General features: G+C 40.0%; 1 protein-coding gene across 1 annotated transcript; it reads right to left on the reverse strand.

Annotated features, from left to right (window-relative positions):
• Positions 1 to 1,304: 1,304 nt before the first annotated feature.
• Positions 1,305 to 24,887, reverse strand: SEC24A (SEC24 homolog A, COPII component). The gene is made up of 23 exons (XM_021549426.2): positions 24,763 to 24,887; positions 19,502 to 20,023; positions 17,940 to 18,092; positions 16,269 to 16,346; positions 15,789 to 15,955; positions 15,000 to 15,172; positions 13,932 to 14,034; positions 13,019 to 13,145; positions 12,578 to 12,687; positions 12,100 to 12,212; positions 11,322 to 11,440; positions 10,598 to 10,653; positions 10,097 to 10,303; positions 9,684 to 9,804; positions 8,969 to 9,127; positions 8,281 to 8,454; positions 8,086 to 8,196; positions 7,530 to 7,705; positions 6,413 to 6,550; positions 5,627 to 5,731; positions 5,398 to 5,490; positions 4,784 to 4,887; positions 1,305 to 4,381 (listed from the first exon to the last, which is right to left on the reverse strand). The coding sequence occupies exons 1-23, from the start codon at positions 24,785 to 24,787 to the stop codon at positions 4,267 to 4,269; spliced, it is 3,249 nt and encodes a 1,082-aa protein (XP_021405101.1). The 5' UTR covers positions 24,788 to 24,887; the 3' UTR covers positions 1,305 to 4,266.
• Positions 24,888 to 25,053: the final 166 nt, after the last annotated feature.

Raw genomic sequence — 25,053 nt, forward strand, 5'->3', positions numbered from 1 at the left:
CGGGGCTGGCGGTGCACGCCGAGGACACACCAACAGACAAGCACCGCTCGAGGACGCCAGAGCTACTGGCATTATCGAACAGGGAGCGTATTGACTTCTTTGCTGTAAGATCCAGTTGGCCTAATATCCATCTTTATGGCCACCGAAAATCCGGCAACACCTCTCCTTGTGTGCCAGGTAATAAAACTGCCACGTTACCCTGACCAGCCCATGACACATAGGGCTCCCATCAGCACCACTGTCCTGGCACCGAAAAGCTGCAGTGCCCTGCTCGGAGGCGCTGCCATGGGAGCGGGACTCGCCTCCAGAGCCCGGCAACCCAAAGCCACGGCCAGGACAAACCCGCTGCCAGGACAAACCCACGGCCAGGACAAACCCACGGCCAGGACAAACCCACGGCCAGGACAGGTGCCCACTGCCAGGACAAACCCACGGCCAGGACAAAGCCCACGGCCAGGACAAACCCACTGCCAGGACAAACCCACGGCCAGGACAGGTGCCCACTGCCAGGACAAACCCGCTGCCAGGACAAACCCACGGCCAGGACAAACCCACTGCCAGGACAAACCCCACGGCCAGGACAAACCCACTGCCAGGACAAACCCGCTGCCAGGACAAACCCACGGCCAGGACAAACCCACTGCCAGGACAAACCTGCTGCCAGGACAAACCCACGGCCAGCACAAACCCGCTGCCAGGACAAACCCGCTGCCAGGACAAAGCCCACGGCCAGGACAAACCCACGGCCAGGACAAACCCACGGCCAGGACAAACCCACTGCCAGGACAAACCCACTGCCAGGACAGGTGCCCACGGCCAGGACAAACCCACGGCCAGGACAGGTGCCCACGACTCCCCCAGCCACTGCAGGAGTGGTGGAGTTCAGCAGCAGCAGGCCAGTGTTATGTGTATTGGGGAAAAAAACAGAGCTGACAAATCCAATTAATATTTCTACAATACTGAACGAGAGAATTCTGTATTTAAAACCAGTTAAATACAGAAGTCAGACTACCAAGCTCATGCATTAACTCATCTATAATGGGCCAGAGGCAGCAGTGAGAACATCTCAAAAAAATCTGTAAGCATTAAGATGGAATGGCTTTTACAAAAAAGCTGCTGAAATAATGGGATGTTAAATGAAGATAGAGGATTAGCTAAAATGAAATTGATCACCATCTTGGGATGTTGCTGAAGGCTAAATTCCAGCCATCACTGTCAGCAAGCTCCTGTGATCAACATGGTGTTTCTCTCAATTAAATACATTGTTCTACTTTTATTTATAAGAAAAGAGTGATGGACTGGCATGAGTTCTTTCAATTAATTTTATTGAGTAGCCAAATCTGATAAATTAGCACAGATAAAATAAGCATTTGCATGTGTTATAAATGACTTTTTACAGGAATAAAACAGTGAAAATTACAAACTGTAAAAAGGAGGACAAGTAAATCCTGTCTCAAATTCAGAAGGGGGAAGATTTATAACTTCATACTGAAGATCAAATCTTTGCATTCAGAGAACAAAGATTTAATATTACAATATTATACACTAGTTTACAAAATTAAATTTACTATAAGGATTACATCCATAATAGTAAACAGAACCTTAAAATCACATTTAATGGTCCCTTAACTTAACAGCCATTCTGCATCTTTGATTAAATTCTGTTAAGAAATTAATTCTAAATAAAAGTGAATCATTCTAGTTATTGCAACATAGTCTATGGACTTAGACTCAAATATATTAATTTAAAAACAGTAATGAAAGCAAAGTAAAATGGATGGTAACAATGTTGGCTGAACACTTATGTGTCAAAATAAGAAATAGTATTAAAAAAAAAAAGTGACTACAAAGAGAGACACCTTCACCACACATTTATAGTGGTGGAGTTGTGGTGCTGAGATCTAAGTAGCAGAACCACTCTTGCCTATTTTTGTAGTCCATCTTCAGTGTCCTCGTTTTACAATTGTATGTAAAAAAGCAACCACAGGTAGTGTGTGTGTTCATGTTCCCTGTATTGCCATTACAGCAGTACAAGTGAACCAGCAGGCCTTCCCCCCTGCAAGGGAATAAACAAAGTTCAATAATTTCTTCTGAAGTGAACTCCCAGACGGTTCATCTGACTCATTTATCATGTTTTGCTCTCTAAAACTTAGGGACTCATCTTCAAACTTGTTAACTGCCACAAAGACTGACATCTTCAGCCATTAGTCTGGTGTACATAAAGCACATAAAGCAATGAGGCCATCTCCAGTATTTCTGTGTCTTAAAAAAAAGGGATATAGTAGCAAAATACAGTCACAGTAAGAAATAGACTTTGGGTGGGCTATTTGATGTAAGGATGGTTTTCAATTCAACTTCTGAGTGATAATATACCCAAAACCACAAGGTTTAGGGCAGAACCTATGCAAGTGCAGAGGTTCCATTTATGATTTAAATGAAGAGATCCCTTTCCCTCTCCCTGTGGGGGAAAAAAAATCAGACTGCAAAGCTTAAAAGACATCTCTTCACTATGACTAGAAACTGTGCAATTCTCTGAAAAGCAGTTCAAGTAAATATATTCCTGTTTGCTACGGAGGCAGCAGACAGGGAAGCTTAAATTGGTTCTTTAATACTATTTTCATGCTGTTTTAGCCATTGTTCTGAACTTTAGCTTCTTGTGCTCAAGAACAATTTCTCCCAAGCAACTCCTCCCCTGTCACGAGGCAAATCCTGACAATTACAAGCAGCTACAGCCTGAAATGGGAGCAAATGTATACCCAAAAGTTTACCCTACTGACATTTTTATCTCCAAAAGTCCTAAGCACAGTACATTTGACCACTCACAAGTGTTTTACCTCTTCAAGTTACTTGCCCCACAAAGTAGGTTTGAAAGACCTTTAAGCTTACCACTATTAAATAAAAAAAGCAAACCAAGATTTTTCCATATGTACCACTTCCATGGGCATTGGAATACAGTAACTTAAAAACTTTTTACATTGGTAGCTATCAATGATAGCTTAATCTTGAAAACTAAAGAATTATCAATACACCTCTATAAAATTATTTAAATATTTTTTGTATACAAGCTTTTACTTCAAATCCGTTGTCAGCTTCGGTCTGTAGCTCTGGCAGGATCTCAGAGTATATTTAAAGCTTTTATTTGGTGCACAGTGGCCTTGGACCTGGGCTCATTACACAGCTCCAGCAAAACACCTTTTTTTTAAAAAACTTCAGGCATGTCTGCAACCATATACATATCTTCAAATTCATTATAATAATTTTGTTCTTGGAAAAATAATTTCCAATTTGAATGTCAGAATATTCATTGTTGCAGACCAACATTTGGTCTGAAGTGCTGCCAACAAACTTGCTTCAGAAACACCAGATCTGAGGGGCCCAACATTCACTTAAAGTAAACAAGACCTAAAAGTCTACTGAACATAAACCAAACAAAATCTGAGATAGCCTTCCTTGCTCTTCCCCTCCCACACTATTCATAAGTAGATATTAAAACTATTCTTTTTACTGAAGAAAAGCAAAGCTTACAATCCAAGTCTACCTTTGCTGCCAACTCAGCCAATGACTTTTTAAAATCTGCCTCATGTAGGGCCCACTTTTCCCCACTGTTTTTAAAATTAGAATACTGACTTATTAAAAGCCTCAAGAAATTCATCCACCTTATCCAGGTTAAGCTTACCTTTAGTCCTATTAGCCATAATCCAATCCAAGCACTGGATTCTACACTTCACAAGCATTTGTTCATTTCACAATGAACACTTCTTTCATTGCTACTTTAAGCAATAAGTTGAACATTGAGATGCTCTGTCTACAATCACTGGATGCACTTAGAAAGAATTTCCCTGCAAATCATGATCAGTATTGTGAGGTTTTATATCTAGCAGCAACAACAACAAAAAAAAACCAAAACAGTTACAGAAATATACATTTTGAACAACAAAGAACTCTTTATTTTACAAAATGTATTTCACCTTTTCAGTATTGCCTTTGTAAATGTACTTCATGCTGCAACTACTTACAGTAAAAACACAATTTGCAGCAAATTAAAGGTGCTCAACCAGTTCCAACGGTTTGATTTTTAAGGTACAATATTATGTAGTTGCACATTTGAGTCTCAGATGTGGTCCTTTATTTGCTTTAGTTCGTTGAAATCACAGTGAGAACTTCTCATCAACTGCCTCAGGCCACAGATTTAATGAAGATACTACAAGCACAATCATTCTTTACTGCAAAATCTTTCCTTAAAGAAGTAAGCCAGAGGCTAGTGTTTCATTTATTCACTTGCTGCTGTATATGAAGGAGGAATTCATAGTATGATAAGGCTGATTCTGTTCTGTCTTCAATCATATTTTGCAGAAAAATTGATTTCAATGGACTTTCATCCCTTAAAAACAAAAATATAAGTGTTTGAGTGGAATTAACATTTGCCATGGGCTACCATCCACTAATAAAATTACAGGTCAAGTGGCAAGACATTTCAAAAGCTTAAGGACATACAAAAAAAGGATCTCAAATAGTCTTCAGTAGTGATTAATCCTAATAAGTGCTCTTACCAGCATTTACTTCATTTATCTGACATTGCCTAAAGATTCCTCTGTGACATTTATTCTTAGTCTTTTGAAATTCTAATTGGAGACAACTCATAAGTCATATCTGTAGTCAAATCTGTCAAGCACAGCACACACTATTGTTAAGAATTCCATTAGGAAAGTTCAGTATATGATATCCAAGTATGTATTGTTAACAGGTTGCTGAAGAAGCAAAGAGACTTTTAAAAAACACTTACTTTATTATATATAGTATAGGAAAGAAAGGTCTCTGCTCCCTCAGCCAAGAAATGAAAGTTCGTGTTCTGATGGATTCTGCCGTTTCAAGTTCTGGGAGATGTGTCTAAAAGCCAAAGGGTTTCATTAATACAAATTTTTCATAAAAACAGTATAAGGAACACTTCAAATAGTCCAACTCATTAGGTATAAAGAAAACCCAGACAGATCTGTTTTGTGATGTATAGTTTCAGTCTTGTCTTCTCTGAAGGGGCTTGAAATAGTCAAGAGCACTAAACTCCTTTCAGCAATTAGCTGTCAGAATGGTGATGACTGAGCTGTGATTGATTCCTGTTTTGTTGCAGAAACTAAAGGATTTCCCACTAACCCATGGTGCTCTCTATTTGCAAGTGTTCTTAGTCTGCTCCCACAGGTCTGAGAAACTCAATCATTGTCAGCCTCTTCCTACTGTGTCTTCATGAGGGGAAACTCCAAGAGGTAACAGCAATTATTTCTTTTCTTGGATCTGGATCTATACCACTAGAGGGCTAATATCCGAGTAGTGTAATTTAATTCTCATGCAAATGATATTCTGGCAGCGCTGTATGTATGACTGATGTGCAGAGCAAGCACGTACCATATTCTGTGGTATTGAGCCATAATTTGGAACTCCAAGGACTTGGCTGATAAAACCCTGCCCACAGTTCTTCCCAATCCACAGAAACATCACCTGAAAGAAACCCAACAATAACATTAATCAAGCCCAAAACACACCTCAGCAGTCTCATACATATTTTGGGTTCTCAGAAAGAACACACCAAGTAAACTTGGATACTTTTTTAAATCCCCCCCACCACACAACTTACCGACCCAGCATCCATAAGATAAGCACCATCCCTACTCAACTTCTCCACTGACAGCTGGAGAAGGGGTGGCTGAGGTATTGTTCTGTCATTTATGTTAAGAGCTCCCTAAAAGAAGGATGGAAAACAGTGGTTCATATTTTGATGAAAAAAAACCAGAGTATAACACTAAATAAGACGAGGATATATTACACTGAATACTGGAACTGGACCATTTTTTTCACTTTAGCTCAAGCCATTCTGATCACTTAAAGTGATAATTTACTTTATTAATTAGTAATTTACTAATAAATCTTAATGTTTTATTTAGAAAGGGTAGATGTCATCAAATGTATTTTAGTTAATTACTTCTAGAACTGGAATATCTGATTTATTATGTACCAAAGATGTGATTTCTAAAATTATTCAGGGTTTTACATAAACATTCCCTGTTCTCAAAACTGTTTGATATTTTAACATAAAGGAAGCTACAAAGGGACAAAAACCACATTATGATGTCTTTATGTATATGTGACTTTATAGCACAAGATAATGACACAAGGCAAGGGTGAAATAAGTTAGGAAAAAACTTTCCCCATCCATCCATAGCAAAACACAGCTCTTCTCCAGAATTCATCAATCCAGTTCCAAATAACAAATGCATAAATGCAACAAGTGGGGAAATACGAAACATTGCATTTTAGCTATGCAGCTTTAATATGGAAAACTTGGGAGATTTCTAACACATTTACTTTCACATCACATAGATCTTTGGAATCAAACAGATTATGCAGCAAGGCCAAGACTCACCTCATCTGTGAGACTATCAACTCTGTACAGACTGGGATGTGTCATGAGCATGAGGTAAACAAGGGGCTGGTTTTTCACCTGACACATGGTAAAGATGCGTTCATCCAAACGTGTGTTTGTCCCAGTTTGAAATGATTTCTGCAAACAACCAAGCATTTAGTTTAACCATTAAAGCAAAGCAAGATAAGACACATTGCCTACTGCTTAAGTTTTAAAGATGTACCCGAAGTCTTTTCTCATTGTATTTTACTTCTCCATAGTTCTCTTCAGTGTTTCACATAGAAATCAAACATTTCTGGATTTTAGAACTAACCTCAACCTGGCACCATCAGTCCTCTCTTACAGCTATGAAAGCTATCTCTTACAGAGATGAATGCACCCTAAAATACTAACATAGACCTCAAAAATGCTACTTCATCAAAAATGATGAAATTTAAAAGCATAAATATTGGAGCAGTTTACAATTGGTTTCAATGTACACAATCTTAGGTCTGTATTAACAAGAAAGAGATAGTCCTGGCTTGCTGGGACAAAAAAAAAAGCTATAAATCAAAGTAGGGCTCACTCCTCCCACCTGACTGGATCAAATGCTTATCAAGCCTTTCATATGAAAAAGCTCAGTATGAACATGCTGGTTAATTCCTAACCAAGATGTATGAATCCAAAACTTCTTTTTGAACCAAGAAACCAGTCTGTCCAACACTTAAATGTTATTTCTAGTATCAGTTCAGGGAAATTAAATTTAAAAATACTTACACTGATCAAATACTGTGAAATGCTTTAAACCTGTTGCAAGAACAGCCAGCCAACTCCCTCTCTGCCACACCCAGCTCTCTTCTAATCCACACTGAACTGCTGTGTGGATCTGCATTTCCAGATACACACAAAACTGAGATTTCTGAGAAAACGCTATCAGTACCGTGACACATTCTCTTCACTAGTCAGTGTCTTTATTATTTTGCCATCCATTGCTTAAAACATTTATACTTTTGGTTTAATGCACACTTCTAAATTCCTACTTTTGAACTAAATCATTCCCCATCAAAGAACTGTCCTTTGACTTCAGGCTGACCTGCCAGACAATCATCCTCGTGCCTGGCTTCCCTTCCCCTCTTACCTGTTTTAAGAGTGCCAGTATATAAAGTGGGAAGAGCCGCAGTGAGAAGGGAGCTGTGAGCCCTGGCTGTTGGATGCTCAGCACGGAGGAGCGATAAGCAGCTAAAGAATCGATCACTGCATTGACCAAGGCATCCCGAGCATCGCTCAGCGTGGCGGAAACAGAGCGGTCCACAGCTGACAAAAGAGTGCAAGGCTCAAGTAAGAGGGGCTCCTCCCTTGGCAGGAATACAGTCACAAACATGAACTTCTTTCATGTTATCATATATGTTGATGCAGCTTAAGCTTTTACTACATTCTAGGGGAAGTCAAGTGCTTCAGAAAAAAGCTGGGGGCCCATTATGATGCACCACACTGAGCCTAAGCCCAGGTGATTACACACAGCTCTACTGATCCTTCACCTAAGCCAAGCATTAAAACCTAAACTCTCTTAGGATTGCAACTTCAAAAGCACTCTTAGAATGAGGGAGAATCTTTTCTTCTAATCCAGAGGATTATTGCTCAGACCTTTAAGGATACAATCCACACATATCCACACAAGCTCCTAGCACACTCACCCATATTGGCTAGGAGCCCTGTGATGGCCTGCACATCTGCCCCCAGGTACACTTCACTCAGCGTTGTGACAACAGGTAAGCACATAGTGTGGACACGAATTCGTCTTTCACCTGCAAGGAAAGACAACTGTAACCTCCATGCTTGTTTGATGAAGCAACACTACAAAAGCCACTGCTGGCTCAATCTAACCTTACCTTTGCTGGAGGTGTACAGGAGAGCTGACTGAAAAGAAACAACTTGCATATCAGTAAGACTCTCTTCCACTGACATTTGCACAGCGTATCCCGCATCTGGGTTTACATTGGGTAATGACAACAAGTCTGTAGATCGTACAAAGAAGTTCCCATGGAAAGTATGAATGGAAAGACCTACAAGACAATAATGAATCAGTATGGGTCCTATAGCTGTGAAGTACAGGCACTATATACAGATCTGCCATCAATATGTATGACTGTACTGGAAAGTTCCCTCTCAATGAAATACATTATCTTCAGAAAGGTAAACACTGCAAGCTGACAACTCATCCAAAGAATCTACAAAGCCTAACAGAAAGTGGGAATTAGCAAGGCAAATCAATGCAGAGTAGTAGAGAGTATCTAGATTATACAAACAGTCCCTTGCTGAAATAGTTCAGGAAATTTTCCCAGTTTTGACCATTATAAACTGGAACCTGAATGCCAAAAAACACACTGCAAATACAGTGTTAAAAAAAACCTGTCTTATCCCTGGTACTGAATTTTACTTTTCTGATCATTACCTTTTAATCATTTGAGGTTACAAAATAGCTAGAATACCAATGAAAACATTCCCAAAGAGTAGCAAACACCCACTTCCCTCTTCTTCACCCTGCAAAAGTCTAAGAAGATTTTTGTGAATTCAGACCTTTGGTGCATCTTATCCTCATGACAGCCTCAAACCCAATTTTTCTAGTTAAATATCGCTTCAGTTCCTTTTGCAGTTTCTCCACCTGGACAGGGTTGTGTTTATGATGGTAAGATTGGTAGTAGTAGACACTACCTGCAGAATACCTTGATATACAACCTGAAACAAAACCAGTATACATTGGAGAGTGGAGACAGTTGCTGCTGCAGTCTTTAAAGTATTCAATTGTTCACACCTGCAAATCACTCAAATACGAAGTTACAGATCTGCCTACAGAGACAAATGTAGATACAACTGTATATTCTAATATGTGACAAATTTCAGGTGTGAAATAGTTTTCCATTGACCTGAAATTACTGTCACTTGAAAGTTTGGTTAAATAGAAAAAAAATAATTAAAATGCTAATAAAACTTGCTCTAAAGGCAATGACACTGATGGTTAAAAGGGCATAAAAAAGGAAGAAACTATTTCTGCAACTTGCATCAGTAGCACAAGAATCCTGAGTCACTAAGGGAGGACACGAAAAGAAGTAGGTTAAATCAAGACTTAAAAGATCACATTCTATTCACCGTCACTGCCCTGCAAGGACAAGTTTGTATCTTGACACACTAGTTTAATTCAAATCACGTTCATCTACTAAATATTAATATAGATTCTATGCATTTTCTCAAAATACAAGAGTTACATGCCCCAAAAGAGCTTTATATGACGTACCTAGAGAAGCCAAGTCAGAATATTGCCCACTAAGAAGAAATAAATCCACTGCAACCTGTTGCCCTGAACAGTCCAAGGCCAACTTCTTGTAAAAATCAGTTGATGGTGTCAGATGTATATCCTGTTAACACAGTGGAGTATTACAAAATACAAATGTAATTAAAATAGATTCATACATTTATTGTCTGTTTTCAGAGACACAATCAATTCTCCATCATTGATTAAAAATATTTCCTTAAAAAAAAATCAAGTAATTATTTTGTGTTTATATTGTCTGGTTTTTCTTTTGGTTTTTCCTGCCACTTTAAAAGGAGCAAGACAAGCACAAAATTAACCCAGAAGAGGAAATCCCAGAACCACCTACATGCACAGAACAGAGTTGTTAAAACTCTCAACCTTTTTGCTTTCCTAACCTTTGCTGTTGCTCTTTGGTTTGGCTCCTCTCGTGACTTTAGTGCTCCCATTCCCACAGACGGGAGCTGTGTCTGGAAGACAGTGATTCTACCTCCAGTGGGGGACATCAGTTTAAAGGCAGCCTGCAATGCAGGCCCCAGAGCACTCTGAGTTTCCAGGGACTTGGTAAACATCTGTGGCAATGTCCTCAGCAGATCTTGAATTAGCTACAAGTGAGAAAACAGTATTAGGCCTATGAAGGTTTTCTACTTTATATAGACCGATAGCTGAACATAACCAAGTATTAACACTTCTAAAAGTCCTAGAAAAATTGAAGTACTGTCTTGTTTCAGGTTGGCAAGAACTTACAGTGACATAGATAAAAGACCTCTTTTCTTGCCTCAAACCTGGCATTTGAACAGCTGGTGTTAATGAGCATTAATTAATCAAAACATTACCAAACATATCCTCCTCAATTATGTAAACGTCACTAGTTATGTAAAAAAGTCCTTGCTTCTTACCTCTTTATTTTCATTCAAATTTACTAATAAGTTTTCTGGCATTGGTATAAACACATCTGAAAGGGAAAAAAATGTTTGAGTTATCTTTTAAAAACACATCAAGCTTTCCCTGACTTTATTTGCCAACCATCATACTTATGGGAAAAAAATACACAGTATCAGTGTATTAACCCATGTAAACATAATTATGGGGATTTCTTTTTTTTCCTCATAAGCATTCCTGTGGCTAGAATCCCATGTTAAGTGCAGCTATCAACAGGGCTGAAGGGTAATCAAGACTGTTAAATAAAATCACATCAAGACTGTTAAATAAAATCACATAGCAAATATTTCCAGTGTTCATTCTACCCTGCCCAATAATACCCAGTGAAAGGTGATTTGAAACAAAAGGCAGGACAAGCACTAAGCACCAGCTACAAGAAAATCTATATAAAAGTATCTAGCATCAGTATTAGGGATTTCAAGAGGAATCTAGAGATTTGTACAAATTAAACTAGAAGTTAGGAAAGCTGTCTTCATGTTTGAAGTCATGAGCAGCCACAGCATTGCTCAGACATGAGGGAGATGTCTTCATAAACAAACTTGCAAAATATGGTATTTCTAAAGTCATTACTAGAGAGACTAATGGTGTGATCTAGAAACTCCCACCAGATCTGTATTTTTAAAGGCTGTCATAACCAGAAGTCATTAATAGGTACTGATCACAAAAATTATTTTTGCATACCTTCAATATCTGAAACTATAAGCATCTGAGGCTGAGAGAGACCTTCCTGAAGACTGTAGAAATGGATTGTGCTGTCAAACGTTATGAAGCCTATTTTTGTTCTAGTGTTCCCAGGAAGCCTGAAAATGAGACATATGGTGTTCAACAACATGAAATTTCATTTCTGCAGGCTTTTTTTTTTTTTTTAACATCCACTGCATCTCTCTGTGGTGGTTACCAAGCAGATAGTTTAACAGTTAGACTGCAAGAGCTTCACTAAGTCATTCTGGAAAGAAAAAAAGCCACAACAAAAAAGTAGCTCATGGTAGAGTCAACTAGCAGGCAGGTGAAAACCTTTTAAGAGGGTAATCAGAAGTGGAAGAAAAGGAATAAATAAACTGCAAAATTCCAAGTAGTGTTTATATAAAATTCAAACAGTATGCATTTTATGACAAGTTTATTAGATGTATGACTCTTTTCAGCAAATACTTATCTAAATTTCAGCTTCTTAAAAAATACAGTTCAAAAGATAAGCATGATGCTTACATTCTTTTGGGGATTTATGAAGCATATAGGAAAGAATCAGACTGAAAATCAAGCCTCAAAATTACCTTTTATACTGGTGTAGCTGTGAGGGGAAAAAGACTACAGCTTTATGGCCCACTTTAACACAACACTGGCCATTGTTTGCCCACACTAGAAAACTTGTCTTCCAGACAGAAAGGATTGGCATGTTGGTGTCTATCACAAGTTTCTTAAGGCGAATGAAAATTGGAGATTTTAAGAAAAAAGTACTTACGAGTCAAGATTGTCTAACAAGGTCTGACAGACTGTGTTCAAGTATCCTGTCTCCACTGCATTGTGAGAGACATCAAACACAAAGAGGTACACGGGTGGCTGAGGTGGACGCAGCTGAGCAAAGAAAAGATTACCTTTCATTTTCAAATAGCATTTGTTAGATTTGGTTTATTCATTCTATTCCAAGTTTAAACTGCTAAAACAGCACACAGATGATAGCTAAAATTTCTGGATGCATTTGCCTCTTATTTGGTAATACCAGAATTCTAGTTTTCTTCCCAAAATACCTACATATTCCAAATACAGAACAACTTTGACATCATAAATGTTTAGAAGTGAACTCTAAGGTCCTCCCCATGATACACTCCTTAAGGCAACAGCTGTTCTACTGAACTGGAAAGCATCCTCTGAAACAAAGCTTTCTCTGATTTCCCTCTAAAAATAAAACAAAGGGAGAGAATAAGTAAATAAAGCCTTACCATGTATTCAGATGGAGCCATAAACTCAATAGTAGCATTCTGGACTTCAGGTCTTTTATGAGGTTCTCCATAAACTCTTGTCACAGGATTATACAGGAATTCTTCAGGAACTACACAGATAAGTTTATAAATTAGTATTTCACACTAGTATTGGCTGTGCTACATTTTAAAACAAATACATCAACTCTTTTGTGGCTGTTGGGCCACATGGGGAACTATACCAGGCAGTGGAGTTGTTACACTTGTGCAAGGGTACTGTGAGGGACTACTTGGGCTCATGGTGTTTCTTTAGGGACACCACTGTCACTGGGAAACATTTCTCATGACTCCCAGCATGACTGACAACAATCCCCCTACTTGATGTGACCAACAACACTCCAGCCTCAAAGGCCAAGGTGAGAAAGGTTAATTGCAACACTTTCAAGCACATCTACAACTTACCATCATTGACTCTATAGCACAAATTGCATTTCCATCTCCTCTGGTCTAGGAAGCTGACAAAAGGGTTGATATACGTCCGGCAGGAACGGCATCTCACAATAATACTGGAAGTGACCACTGGCAATTGCTGGAAAGGAAAAGCTTCCTGTTTTAAAGCATCCTCACCCTGCAGCTGCTCATCTGTGGTAACACCACCACCTACACTGAGCTGGCTAGGGAGGCAAAGCATCCTTGTTGAAAGAAGGAGTACTTCTGCATCCTCACAGTATCACTGCAATTCCTTAGTAAGACAGGTAGGAACTGAACTCTTAACGTATTTGACTGTGCAGGTTCCCTTTCCAAGCCTCTAAATTCTTGAATTTTACACTGATGGTTTAAGATCAAGTCCTGCACCCAATACAGATCAAAAAACAGAGGGGGCAAAAACCCCACATGTTTGAAAAAATCAGTTAAACTGAGAAAAAAACCCAATGTTTAAGAAAGATACTGCTAAATTCAAAGTTTTCTGGCTATTTCATGACATCCAAATCCATTCAACTTTGTCAAGTCCTGAGTTTAGAATTAATACTAGGTTTGAAATTAATAACTACAACTGATATGTGACAACCTGGAATTTAGGTGCTGTCTTCTACCACAGTCCAAATTCTGTGCTGCCTTTAAGCTTCTGGGTTTTTGAGGTTTTGGAGGCTTTCTTTTTTAATAAGAAGTGAGACCTGAAGGTTTAAATATGGTAGGGAGAAATAATTGAGAAAAATTACAGCAATCCTTATGGAATAAGGAAATCTCAGTTACTATGGTAATTCTTCTGGGACAAGATACCTGTCATTGTTTTATAATTCATTGTCCATTGTCTGGACTCTAGTAAAGGCATAGTTGATATTTCAGCATGTAAAGTTTTGAATATTTCTCATACCGATAAGTCTTTGAAAGGATGAAGCAGGAGCCCCAAAGGAAGTTTGGCTTTATTCAATAAGGCCTGAGTTTGAGGAATGTTAGTCAGGGTACAGCGGAACAACCTACATGGATGACAAAGGGTTATTTTCAGAGGCTTTCAAATAAATTATGATTTCAGTAGTACAGTATATTTCTCTAGAGCTGTTAATGGTGAATTTCTGTTTCCAGATGAAAGATCTCTATGTCTGTCAAATAATTTTGTTTCTGAGCTTGACCCACAGTACATACTTTGAGTTCTTATTTTACACAAATGTTCTTTACACAGAACTGAATGTTATTTTAGTCACTCAAGTCAAAGTTAAGCCTAACAATATTCAAAGTTGCAATAAATCTTTATATACTAAATGTTATTTTGGAATAAATCAGAACCAGCAATGTTTAAAAGGTGGTTTTAAAAACACAGTAACTATAAACAATCCCACAATCATTTTCGGAGTCTTGAGCACCTAGCAGCAGGTGCAGATGTATGTGGCAGTTTTGCAAATCCTGTCCAGCTTGTTTGCATGAACAACGTCACAAAGGCGCTGTTATTTCCTTTATCTACCATAAAAATATTTGCAAAGCAGAAGTCCCTGGCTATACACAGTCTGGTTGGTCTCCTCAGAGAGAATAATTAACTAACTGCCAGTCTCTTGTTTGAAATTTCATTTACTCCATTGTTTTAAATGGTTACTTTTCAATACAGAGGTCACCCATGTTTCCTCAGGCACAATCTTTTTGGTGTACCTCACCTGACTGAATTAACTCCTATTTTATATCTTCTCATCCATACTCACTCCCAGGCATAAAACTTGTATACTGTGCCTATCTATAGCTGCCATGTTAACAACTTTTTCCTCATACTTTCTACAAAGATTATTTTCCCTTCTTCAAAGTTAAACCCACTCACACTGTCTTTATTGTAACAGTGAAGCCCATTTTCAATATTTTCTACTCATAAAATTAATAAAGTATTTAGTGAAATTATGCTTATAAGCAGGAATTTATATTTCTATTTTGATGTATTATAGCAAATGCATGCTCTTACTCAGGATTGCAGTTGAGCTTCTGGATATCTTCATGCAAGTTGGGGACAGGAGCCTTCAAAATGGTGGTAGGAAGAATATTTCTTTCTTGAAGAAGATTCACAGGTCTTAACCCTTCCTGCTGTAGACTCAGGCCAGCCATTGATGCAGTTAAGTGATTAGTGCCCAGAGCAGGCTAGAGTCAAATCAAATTTCACAAATTAGCACCAACTACTTGGATGAAACCCACAGTCTGTTTAAAACCCCATCTATATCCCTTTCAGGTTTTTTTTGCTCATGTACTAATTGCTATTGTATAAATATATTTAGAAATGCTGGTTGTCACATGAACTTGAATTCTACATGTAACATAACAGAGTTATGAGAAGGAAAAAAGCATAGATTGCCTATAAAACTTTTGAAATACAGAGGCTCAGCTGGTGAAAGTGTTGGTCAGTTCACTTTGAATGTTCAGTGTAAGAAAAACCAAACACTTCAGCTAACAATAACAAAGCCACGGAAGAGAAACATGCCAAAAGCAGCTGAAAGTTTCAAAAGAAACATCCTGAACATATTTGAGGGTGGAACACTTCACAAAGAGCTGGCACAGAGCTTTTCCAAACTGGTACCAAGGCACAGACAAAAGCATTAATTCTGGGCTATGTCTGTCCTCTTGAACAAATGGTGCCCAAGCAGGGAATAAAGAAGCAGCATCCTAGGGATGCACAGCACATACCAACCATCATTTTTCTTTATCCACACACCCCCAGCAGAGGTAGTACTGAGATAGAAACCAGACATTTCCATTTTACCTGGTGAAAATGTTTTGATCCATCTGGATATTGCAAAGCAGATGCATTCATTCCTGGTGCTCCAGGTGGAGAAGTATGTTGGTAGCCTGGAGGTAATGCAGGGTAAGAATACCCAACACTTCTACTCATCTTAAGATTCGGGGCTGCAGGAGAATGATGTGGAGTTGCTAGAAGCAGAGTAGACAGATAATTGCTGAAGAACTGTATCTTACTTGAGGCATTAGTAGAACAGGAAAGCTGCCTGTTTAGTTTCTAAGTTTAAAAATACAGCTGCTGTCAACTTTGCAAAGGGCTCTCACCTACTTTACATATCACAAATAAACACATGCTAATTGTCAATGCTGCAAATTTTGCATTTAGCTCCAAGAAAGGCATTGAACCAAGTACATATGTTTGTACATAAATGCTTAAGCTTCTATCTTTCCCAGACTCTTAAAAGTTCCATAATAATAAAAACCATTTTTCCTCCAAAAGCCTTACCCATGAGGCCACCACCTTCAATTGCATCGTAGCTATTTTGCACTACAGACCCATCACTGGCAGCAGATCTGGCATCACCTTTAAATAAAAACAACAGGGAAAATTTGCACAAGTTATGAAGAAGTTTTAATGAGGTAACTGCAAAAAAAAACCTACTTGCTGGAAGAATATTAAGATAAGCATAGTTTGAATTTACTTTGGTTTTGAGCATCATAGTCTTTTTTTTAAGGAAAACGAAAGTCCCTACCCTTCTGGTTGAATAATCTTTTATGACTCCTTCCAATTAGGGATTTGCTATAGCTTCCAAGCCAACATGCAGTAAGGGGTCAGGGGATGCTCCTTCCTCAGCAGAGGAAGTCTATTTAGGCTAGCTGTAGTTTTCTAGTAACCTGTAGCTTAGGTTTCCTTAGTAACCTTTAGCTTAACCCTGAAGAACTTTTCCCTCTGATAATTCACAGAAACACTAAATTCCCTACACTTACACATTTAGTTCACTACTACTCAGCAAACAGTAACAGCTCTAACATAGTAATATACCAGTCAAGATAGAAATTCAATCTAAGATAGGAAAAACCTTGAGACTCAGAGAGTGCTCCCAAAGGACAGTTTTTGGTAAGTCAACTATGTCTAAATATACTAACACAACTATATATTGCTAAGGACAAGTAGGTACTCTATTTTTATTACTGTTTTTTATTAAAATCTTCAAAGATGACCCAAAAAAAGGAACTTGCATTACACACTGCATCTTCCTAGCAGCAGTCAACCTGCTTCATAGACGAAACATTTTTATCTCTCCAGGGCTCTGGAAATGTTTCTTTTCACGACGAAGAAAATATTTTCTAAGCAAAAGCTATTTCTAATGCATTTAATACATTTCAAACAAAGTTAAATCTGAATATACTATTTTTGTGCTCACAGAGCTACCACACATGAGAAACTGTCAATCTGAACATGGAAGGAACCAACAGCATTGACAGAACTGTGTTTGTAAAATTAAAGCTGCCAGCTCACACACAGCCCCATCTAGCATGGGCACTAAATGCCAAACAACCAGAGTCTGTCTGATACAGAGCCCTGAGGAGTTCTTAAACAATGGCATATTTGTGCAGAGCCCACAGGAAAAACTAAGTCAGGTATCTGTCTTCAACAGCTGACACTCCACAGCCTCCAGTAACTTCCTTCAGAATGCTAACAAATGCAAGATGTGTATTTCAGCGATTTTACACAGAGAAGAATACGGTACAGCTACATAAATAGCAAGGAATTGCAAAGTCCATATTTTATCTCTCCCTGTAGAATGAACAATACAGGGAGTCATACATGGATTTCTGTCCTAACAGTAGTCAGGGATGCAGAGAAATGAGATCCCTATCACTTTACAACACACAAAAGGAAAAAAATTATGCCAACTCCAGCAGACATGGCCATGTAAAACAGCACTTGGAAAACTTTTCAACTGTTAATTTCTTAAATTTTATCATGTCTGTTTACAATAATTTTTCTTCTTTCCAGGTCCTTACCTACTCTTTTCAGATTAAATTATTAGCTGTATTAGAATCAATTTTACAATTTGAGTTTCTAATAGAACAATGTGCTTGGCTTTAAAGGTTGCATATTACAGCAAGTTGCAGTGTTTGAATTCAACATAAAGAGCAAATTGCTCCTTACCTTCTTGGTTTGCAGCTGATTTTAGCAGAGGCTGTGCACTAGGTGGTCCTGCTACTGGTGGCCTAGGTGGACCACCAACTGGTGGAGGTCCTAAAGGCGGCCTTGGAGGGTGGAGCGGAGTTAAAGGCTGAGTCACTGGTGGAGGTGCAGATCCTATAAAGAGATTAACTTTTAGGAGGAGTTTAACCCAGCTGAAAAATTCATAAAAGTTTTGTTACAAAAATGCACAGATTGAATTCTAAGTATTTTTGTTATTCAGAGGTTGAACAGCATGAGATACATAATCCTAACCTGTGGGTAGAGGGTCTCAACTTCAGGTTGTTTCTATCATGCTTTTCTCATTCTGGGTTCCTGTATCTACTGATCTTTGTTGCTATTGTTGGCAAGAATTTCAAGATGTACAGAAAATATCCCAACTCTATAACCTAGTCCGGAATGATCATCCAACGTGTTTTAATTAAAAGTGAGCATTGTTATACAAAAAAAAAAAACATACCAGGGAAATGGCTCAGGAGGATTGAATGGCTATAAAAATTACTTATTCCAAACACTTGCTCTCATTCCGTATGCCACTTTCCAAAATTTCTCTGCATTTTCCTCACTAATTCCAAACTACTAACTGTTTATTCTAATTAAGTGCCAGAATCAGTTAAATAAATTCTGCAAGCTTAAGATATTTTGAACAGCATAAGAAAATTAGACAGGCATATAACAAAAAAAACTAGCATCAATAAAAATCTCTAATGAGGCTAAAAGCACTTAACAAGAAAAATTATTTGCTTTTACATGGAATATATTTCTGTACATAAGTCCTGTTTGCATGCTTAGTGAGAAAAAACAAACAACATACAGCAGTTTGGCAAAGAGAAGCTTGAGTACTAACTGTGTTTCCACAATAATCACAAGTTGCACAATAGAGCTATTTTGTATTAGAAAAGCTCTTACCATTGCATATACCAGCAGTAAAGCAGCAGGAGCAAAGTCTCCTATCTTTAGAGACTTTCTGAAGACTTAGAATTATCATTAAATGTGAAAATTACATGTTTGGGGAAAGGAAGCTTTCCATTGAACTGACCTCTATTTCAACAGCACAGAATGCTTTTCAGCTTTCTTTCCAGGCTGTGCTTCAGTTATTTGCATCAACCTGACATGCTATTCAGAAAATTACCTGAATCAAGTGGTTACTGACCATGCTTACTAAAGAGAACTAGTTTTCAAGTACTGGACTGATGTCCTGGTAAAATCCTGGACTGAAACATACTAATGCTCCAACAGTTATCCCAGGAAATGGTCTAGATCACAGAAACAGCATCACCCACACACAGCATCCCAAAACAATGGGACGCCATTCAGGAGTTACCTGCTCAGCCAGCTGAAACACCCACCCTGGGCACAGAACTTCCATTTCTAACCCAGAGATAGTATCCAGGTAGTTCTGATGGGTGTATCTGTTTTAACAATCTTCCACAAGCAAAATGTCACTGCAGAGTCAGTTCTGTACTAATTATTTTAAAAGGTCATTGAAAAATGGACATGGGTAGAATATCAAGAATTTTGATTACCTGGCTTCATGTAGCTGTTCTGCAGCGGAGGAGCCCCTGGAGAAGCAGCATATTGATAACTCCCTGCAGGATTTGTACTTCCTGGTAATGAGGATGGTGGCTGAGCTGACCCTGTCCCAGGCACATGAGCCAAATGGCTTGTTTGACCCCCAAGTGGCTGACTCACAGGAGTCTGGCTGTACTGCCAGTTTGAAAGCACCGGTGGGCTGGCTCCAGGAGGAAAGGTCCCAGCACAAGATACAGCAGCTGAGTTCTGTAATGCAGGCGGCAGCACTTGTGGAACAGGACCTGGCTGTTGTACTGGTGACCCAGAGAAAGCTGCCACTGGTGGTCTGTTGAGAGTCTGGCCAGGTCCTTGGTAATTGTTTAATTGAGAAACATTCTGAGAGCCACTATAGCTATACTGTCCAGAAGACTGATGTGGAGGAACCTTTGCCGGCATCTGATGGGAGTACGATCCTGGAACTGCAGGGCTGTATCCCTGGCCATCGGGGGACTGCATCAGCTGATTCTGAACAGGGCCTGGAATGAAAAAAAACAAAACTATATTTTTTAGAAAGGCAGTGCTGTGTATCACTTCTGAAAATAAAAGATGTTCCTGTGAATGTCGTTCCTTAGGATTTTATTAGTCTCCAAGCCATTTTAAATTTAAACCATTAGGTGTGACATAAGTACTACTGCAAGGGACATGAATTCAGCAGCATTTTGCTATTGACACTTATATCTTTGTTTTATTTCACAGTAACCTTGAAACCAGTAAGCATTCCAGTACCATCAATTCTCCTGGATTGAAACTCACACAGGATCCCATCCAGTCCTCAGAAACCCCCAAAAGCAAGCTGCCCACAGAGGAGCACTGTCCCACAGCAGCACACAGGAGCAGACCGAAAGCGGAAGATCCATTGCGTAAGAACTGCATTTCACAGGATGGCTGACACCAGCCTACACGTCAGCTTACCACAGTGACACTGCCAGCCAAGTGCCAGCACAGGTCACCACGCTACTTCTCAAGTGACTGAGTTAATCTATGAAAGTTTCTGCAGTTAATTTTAGTATGAGAACTATTCATACACATACAGCTCACGTGAGTGGCCAGCTGGTCACCAATACAGAATGAAGGGTAAGTTTATCATAAAATAATTCATTAGTCAGAAAAAAAAAAAACTTGACAAGTTGATGATGCTCTGTATGCAAATGTTGGTTGGTATACATGAAGTAAGTTTTACTCATTTGAAGAAGAAAAAAAATAAAAAAGGTTAATAACTCTCCAAAGAGTAAACAACATGGGCAAGAACATCATCAGATTTCTGCTTTACAGAGGAACAGGCTGACAGAATCCCATGGGATTTCCAGTGCAATAAGAGCTCCATCTACTACTGCAGATTGCTCATACCATTGCCACAAAATGGACATGCTGAAGAGAGACTATCAATTTTCAAGTGAAATCCTTCTGAGCAGAACACACTAGATGCTGCAGGCCATAGCCAGCTATGACTCCTTCACAACTATCAAAACACTTTCCCAGTGTTGTATCATTCAATTCAGCCAGTCGCATTGTGGCTCTCCTCATCCCCTAAAAACACAATTTAGATACTGGAAACTTCCACACACAGTCACACATTTAAAAAAAAAAAATATGGCTGGTTTCCTATTAGAATGTCATGGTTAAATTCTGAAAGGTGAGCAAGATCACATTTCCAAGTTAAAGTAACTCACACATTTCTGACAATAAATTAAGCTAAATGCAGAATACGTTGAAATTCTTAGGACAAACGCTGCACTGATAATTCAGCTCCTCATTCCCTAGAAAACCTTAGGCTCTGGGTCACACACAGCTGTTAATTCACCAAATATTGCACAAGTACATATAACTACTACAGCACCAGTGACCTCATCCCCACTGCCTCTTCTTCGTGCATAAAAGGTACACCCCGTATTATTATTACACCCTGTTTTCTAATTGTTCCATAAAGGTATTTAAAATGCTCTTTAGAAGCCTGATACTATCTCTTACCTTAACTTCAGGAGTATTATTCTCCAACCATTAATTTCAACATGCAATTTATCATTCAGTTAGGAAATCCTGTTATACCATACTGCCCTTACAATGCTGCTCCATAGATATTTGCAATTAATAATTCTCTAAAATCAAGAGTGTTTAAAGAAAAAGCTCACCAAGATGAAAATGCTTACAGTTATGAGTAACATTCAAAAACTACCCTGCAGTGTATCAGATGGGTTTCCAACAATCTATTTACAAATCCTACTGGCAATTAAACTTGCTAACTTTAAAAATTATGAATTCTTATCAAACCTTTTGACTGCATCTGCACAAACATTGATATAACATCATCACTATAAACTGTAGGAAAAACACAGAACAAATACAAATTGAATTAATAACTTGATTTTTCACCTTAGGGCATGACTCTATCCCAGGCAGAAATGAGAGTATTTGGATTGCTCTCTTATACACTGTTTTCCCTGCTTGAGGATAAAACAGTGGAAATGAGGTGATATCAAAAACTGACCTACTTGATATTTTCTATGGCACTTTATGCAAAAATATAAACGTTCCAACTTCAATTTTTATTTTCAAAGTCAGAAGCACGATGAAAAGTCTTGACATCCTCTTGTAATAGGTCATGTTTCCAAAATAATTCTGCACTAAGCTGCCAAAAAAAGTTATAGAAATAGCACTAAGGGACAAAACCCCTTTACAAAGAGTTTCACAATGCACAAAAACTTCTCAGGACTCGCTATTTGGCTGCAGCCAGATACTCATCTTGACCCGACCTCTTCACTGAGACCCATCAAGGAGTATCTAGGCTGTCCAGCTTTCCCCAAATGCTGCTGGTTTTCTGTGAAGTCGGAAGCAAACAAGGAATTCTGTGTGGACTGAAGTTACTTCACTTGCACAGCAGCAAAACAGCCAACACTCTGAGATCACAGAAATTAATTAGGAATAGAAGAAAGGCCACCTATTTAACAGCAAAAGTCTCCTCCACAACACAAGGCCATTTAACATTTCTAAGATATCAGGAATAGCACCAGAATATACATGAAGGTTGCTTGATGGTTTTATAAAATGGTCAAAGTACTAATGTGGATGGCCAGGATCCAAGTAATATTTTCTACCACGCAGAATTTCACTGTCCCCTACTCCAAGCCAGTTACTCAGGACATCACTTTTGCCAGCCACAAGCTCTAAGGAGATGCAAAGATAAACACTGAAAAGTTATGTCCCAACAGATGCAGTGGAATCAGCCACCACCAGTATCCACTTCATCTGACTCGACCCAATGGATTCCAAACCCAGCAGCTCCTAAAGCACCTCATGACATCAAAGTACCATGCTAAGGTATCACAAGAAGAGCAAAACATTCTAAAAGAATTGTTTCTCCTTCTTGTTTGCACTTAAGATCTATCAACTAGAAAGCAAATTAGACACCTGCAATTAAATGAGTACAGAATACTGGTCTTATTAAAAAAGACAAACAGAAATGAAGGAGAGGAAGGTTGTTGCTAAGCAACCCAAAGCTCTGTGCTAAACAATTTCCTGGGCAGCACATGGTGCTGCTGTGACAATTTACTGCCTTAGTGGACATGCAAGTTCAGGGAGTTACCTGCAAACACTCCACAAGCAACAAGTTGCAAAAGAAGGGCTGACAGGTATAGAACAATTTATCATGCTGCTGACGGTTTTCTTTCCTCACAGGCCACACCACTACAGCACTCAATACCCCCAAAACTGTTTTATAAAGCTTTGGTGTTAGTATAAACAGCAAGGATCACAGCATCCTCTCAACACACATTTTAAACAATGCTATGAACAGCCCATGCTTGAACAATTTAATTTATTTCAAAGGCCAGTAACCCAGACCTTATCTCTAACATACCATAACAACTGTTTAATTTGCATAACTCTACATTTCAGTTCTTTATTTTTCATACACCTGACAGCTGAATAGCCTGAAATTCCTCTTTCTCGGCTGCCTCTCCATAACTTCCATTATGTGCTTAATCTGACACTAGGGAAATGAGCAAACATAAAGCACTGCCAGTCTCTAAACCATCCCACTCAGTTACTCCATTAGCTAACGTTCTCTTTGTACAGCCTCTGCTCAGACCATAAGCTCCCAGGACACAGCTTCTCTCTCCACATTATGTTCATACTCTTCCCACTCTCTTGACCCTAGAAGCAACTACACAGTTAATTGCAAATTGTCGTTTTGCTGATGACTTTGAAGAAAAGCAATAAACACACTGTGCAGGAGGAGGGGGAAGAAAAATCAAAAGATCTCATTATAACTGAACTGCTTATGATGCAGCACAGCTACTGAAACACACAAGTGTATAATTAAGGAAGCAAGTGCAGAGGATGTGTATGCGAAATCAGGAGACACTTCCATCAGCACAGATTTGCACACATGCAACGAAAACAGACAGAGACAAGGCTGGCCCTGAATTTTTTATTCCTGTATTAAAACACTGGCTAGTAAGCTCAGTTTCACCTTCAATATCTCGTTGTAAAGAAATACATTTTGAGGGGAAGAAAGTAATCAAGACTTTCCCAGTTTGCAGCACAGCGAACCAGATAATGTCGGCTTTACGAGAATGACAAGATAAGAAAGCCCCGCAGCGCCGCAGGCTGAGCTCAGCGATAACCACAGTGCCACATGTACAGCCCCGTTCCAAAGGGTCAAACCTCGGCTGTGTCACCCGTGTCACCCACAGGACCCACCCTGGCTAAGGGACAGCCGAGCCGCGCGTGTGACCCCGGCAGCCCCGACACGGGCTCTGTGAACGACACTTTCATACCGACAGACAAATGTACTCTGGGACACTTCTGCCATTAAAACAAACCAGAATGAAGATTTATTTTGCCTGATGAGCCGCTCTGCGCTTTCCTCAGTGACGCCTGGGGCAGGGCCCGGACCGACAGCAGCTCGGCCCCGCTGCCGGGGTCGCACCGGGAGCCGGCCCCGCCGCCGCTCCTTTCCTGCCTTCCTCCAGGTCAGCACCCCGGGCCGCGGCTGTCCGGGCTGCAGGGAGGGCACCGCCGCCTGTAACCCAGGGCCCGGGCAGCGAACGGGCAGTCCCCAGAACCCCTCCCCGCGCTCTGCCCCCGGGCACCGGCCCCGGCCGCCGCGGCCCCGGGGCGAAGGGCAGCCTGGGCCCGGGGGAAGCGCCCCGGGGCAGGAGCCGTCCCTGCCAGGCCCCGTCCCGCGCCGAGCCCCGCGAGCCTGGCCCGCACTCACCGTTGCTGTAGGGCTGCTGGGCCATGGCTCGGCCGGCTGCGCTCGGTGCCGCCCGTGTGGCGGCGCCGGCCGGGCGGGGGGACGGACCCACCGGAACTGCCGGGCGCGCGCGCAGCCGCACTGCGGACACGTGGCACTTCCGGGAGCGGCGCTGCGGCTTGAGGGGGCGGGGCCGGGGGCGGGGCGGGGCGGGCAGGCGGAGGGGCGGAGCCGAGCGAAGCCGAACCGAACCCAGCCGAACACAGCCGAGTGACACCGAACCGGGGCGAGCGCAGCCGAACTTAGCCGAAG

This window comes from Lonchura striata, chromosome 15, assembly GCF_046129695.1.
Source record: "Lonchura striata isolate bLonStr1 chromosome 15, bLonStr1.mat, whole genome shotgun sequence".
NCBI lineage: Eukaryota > Metazoa > Chordata > Aves > Passeriformes > Estrildidae > Lonchura > Lonchura striata.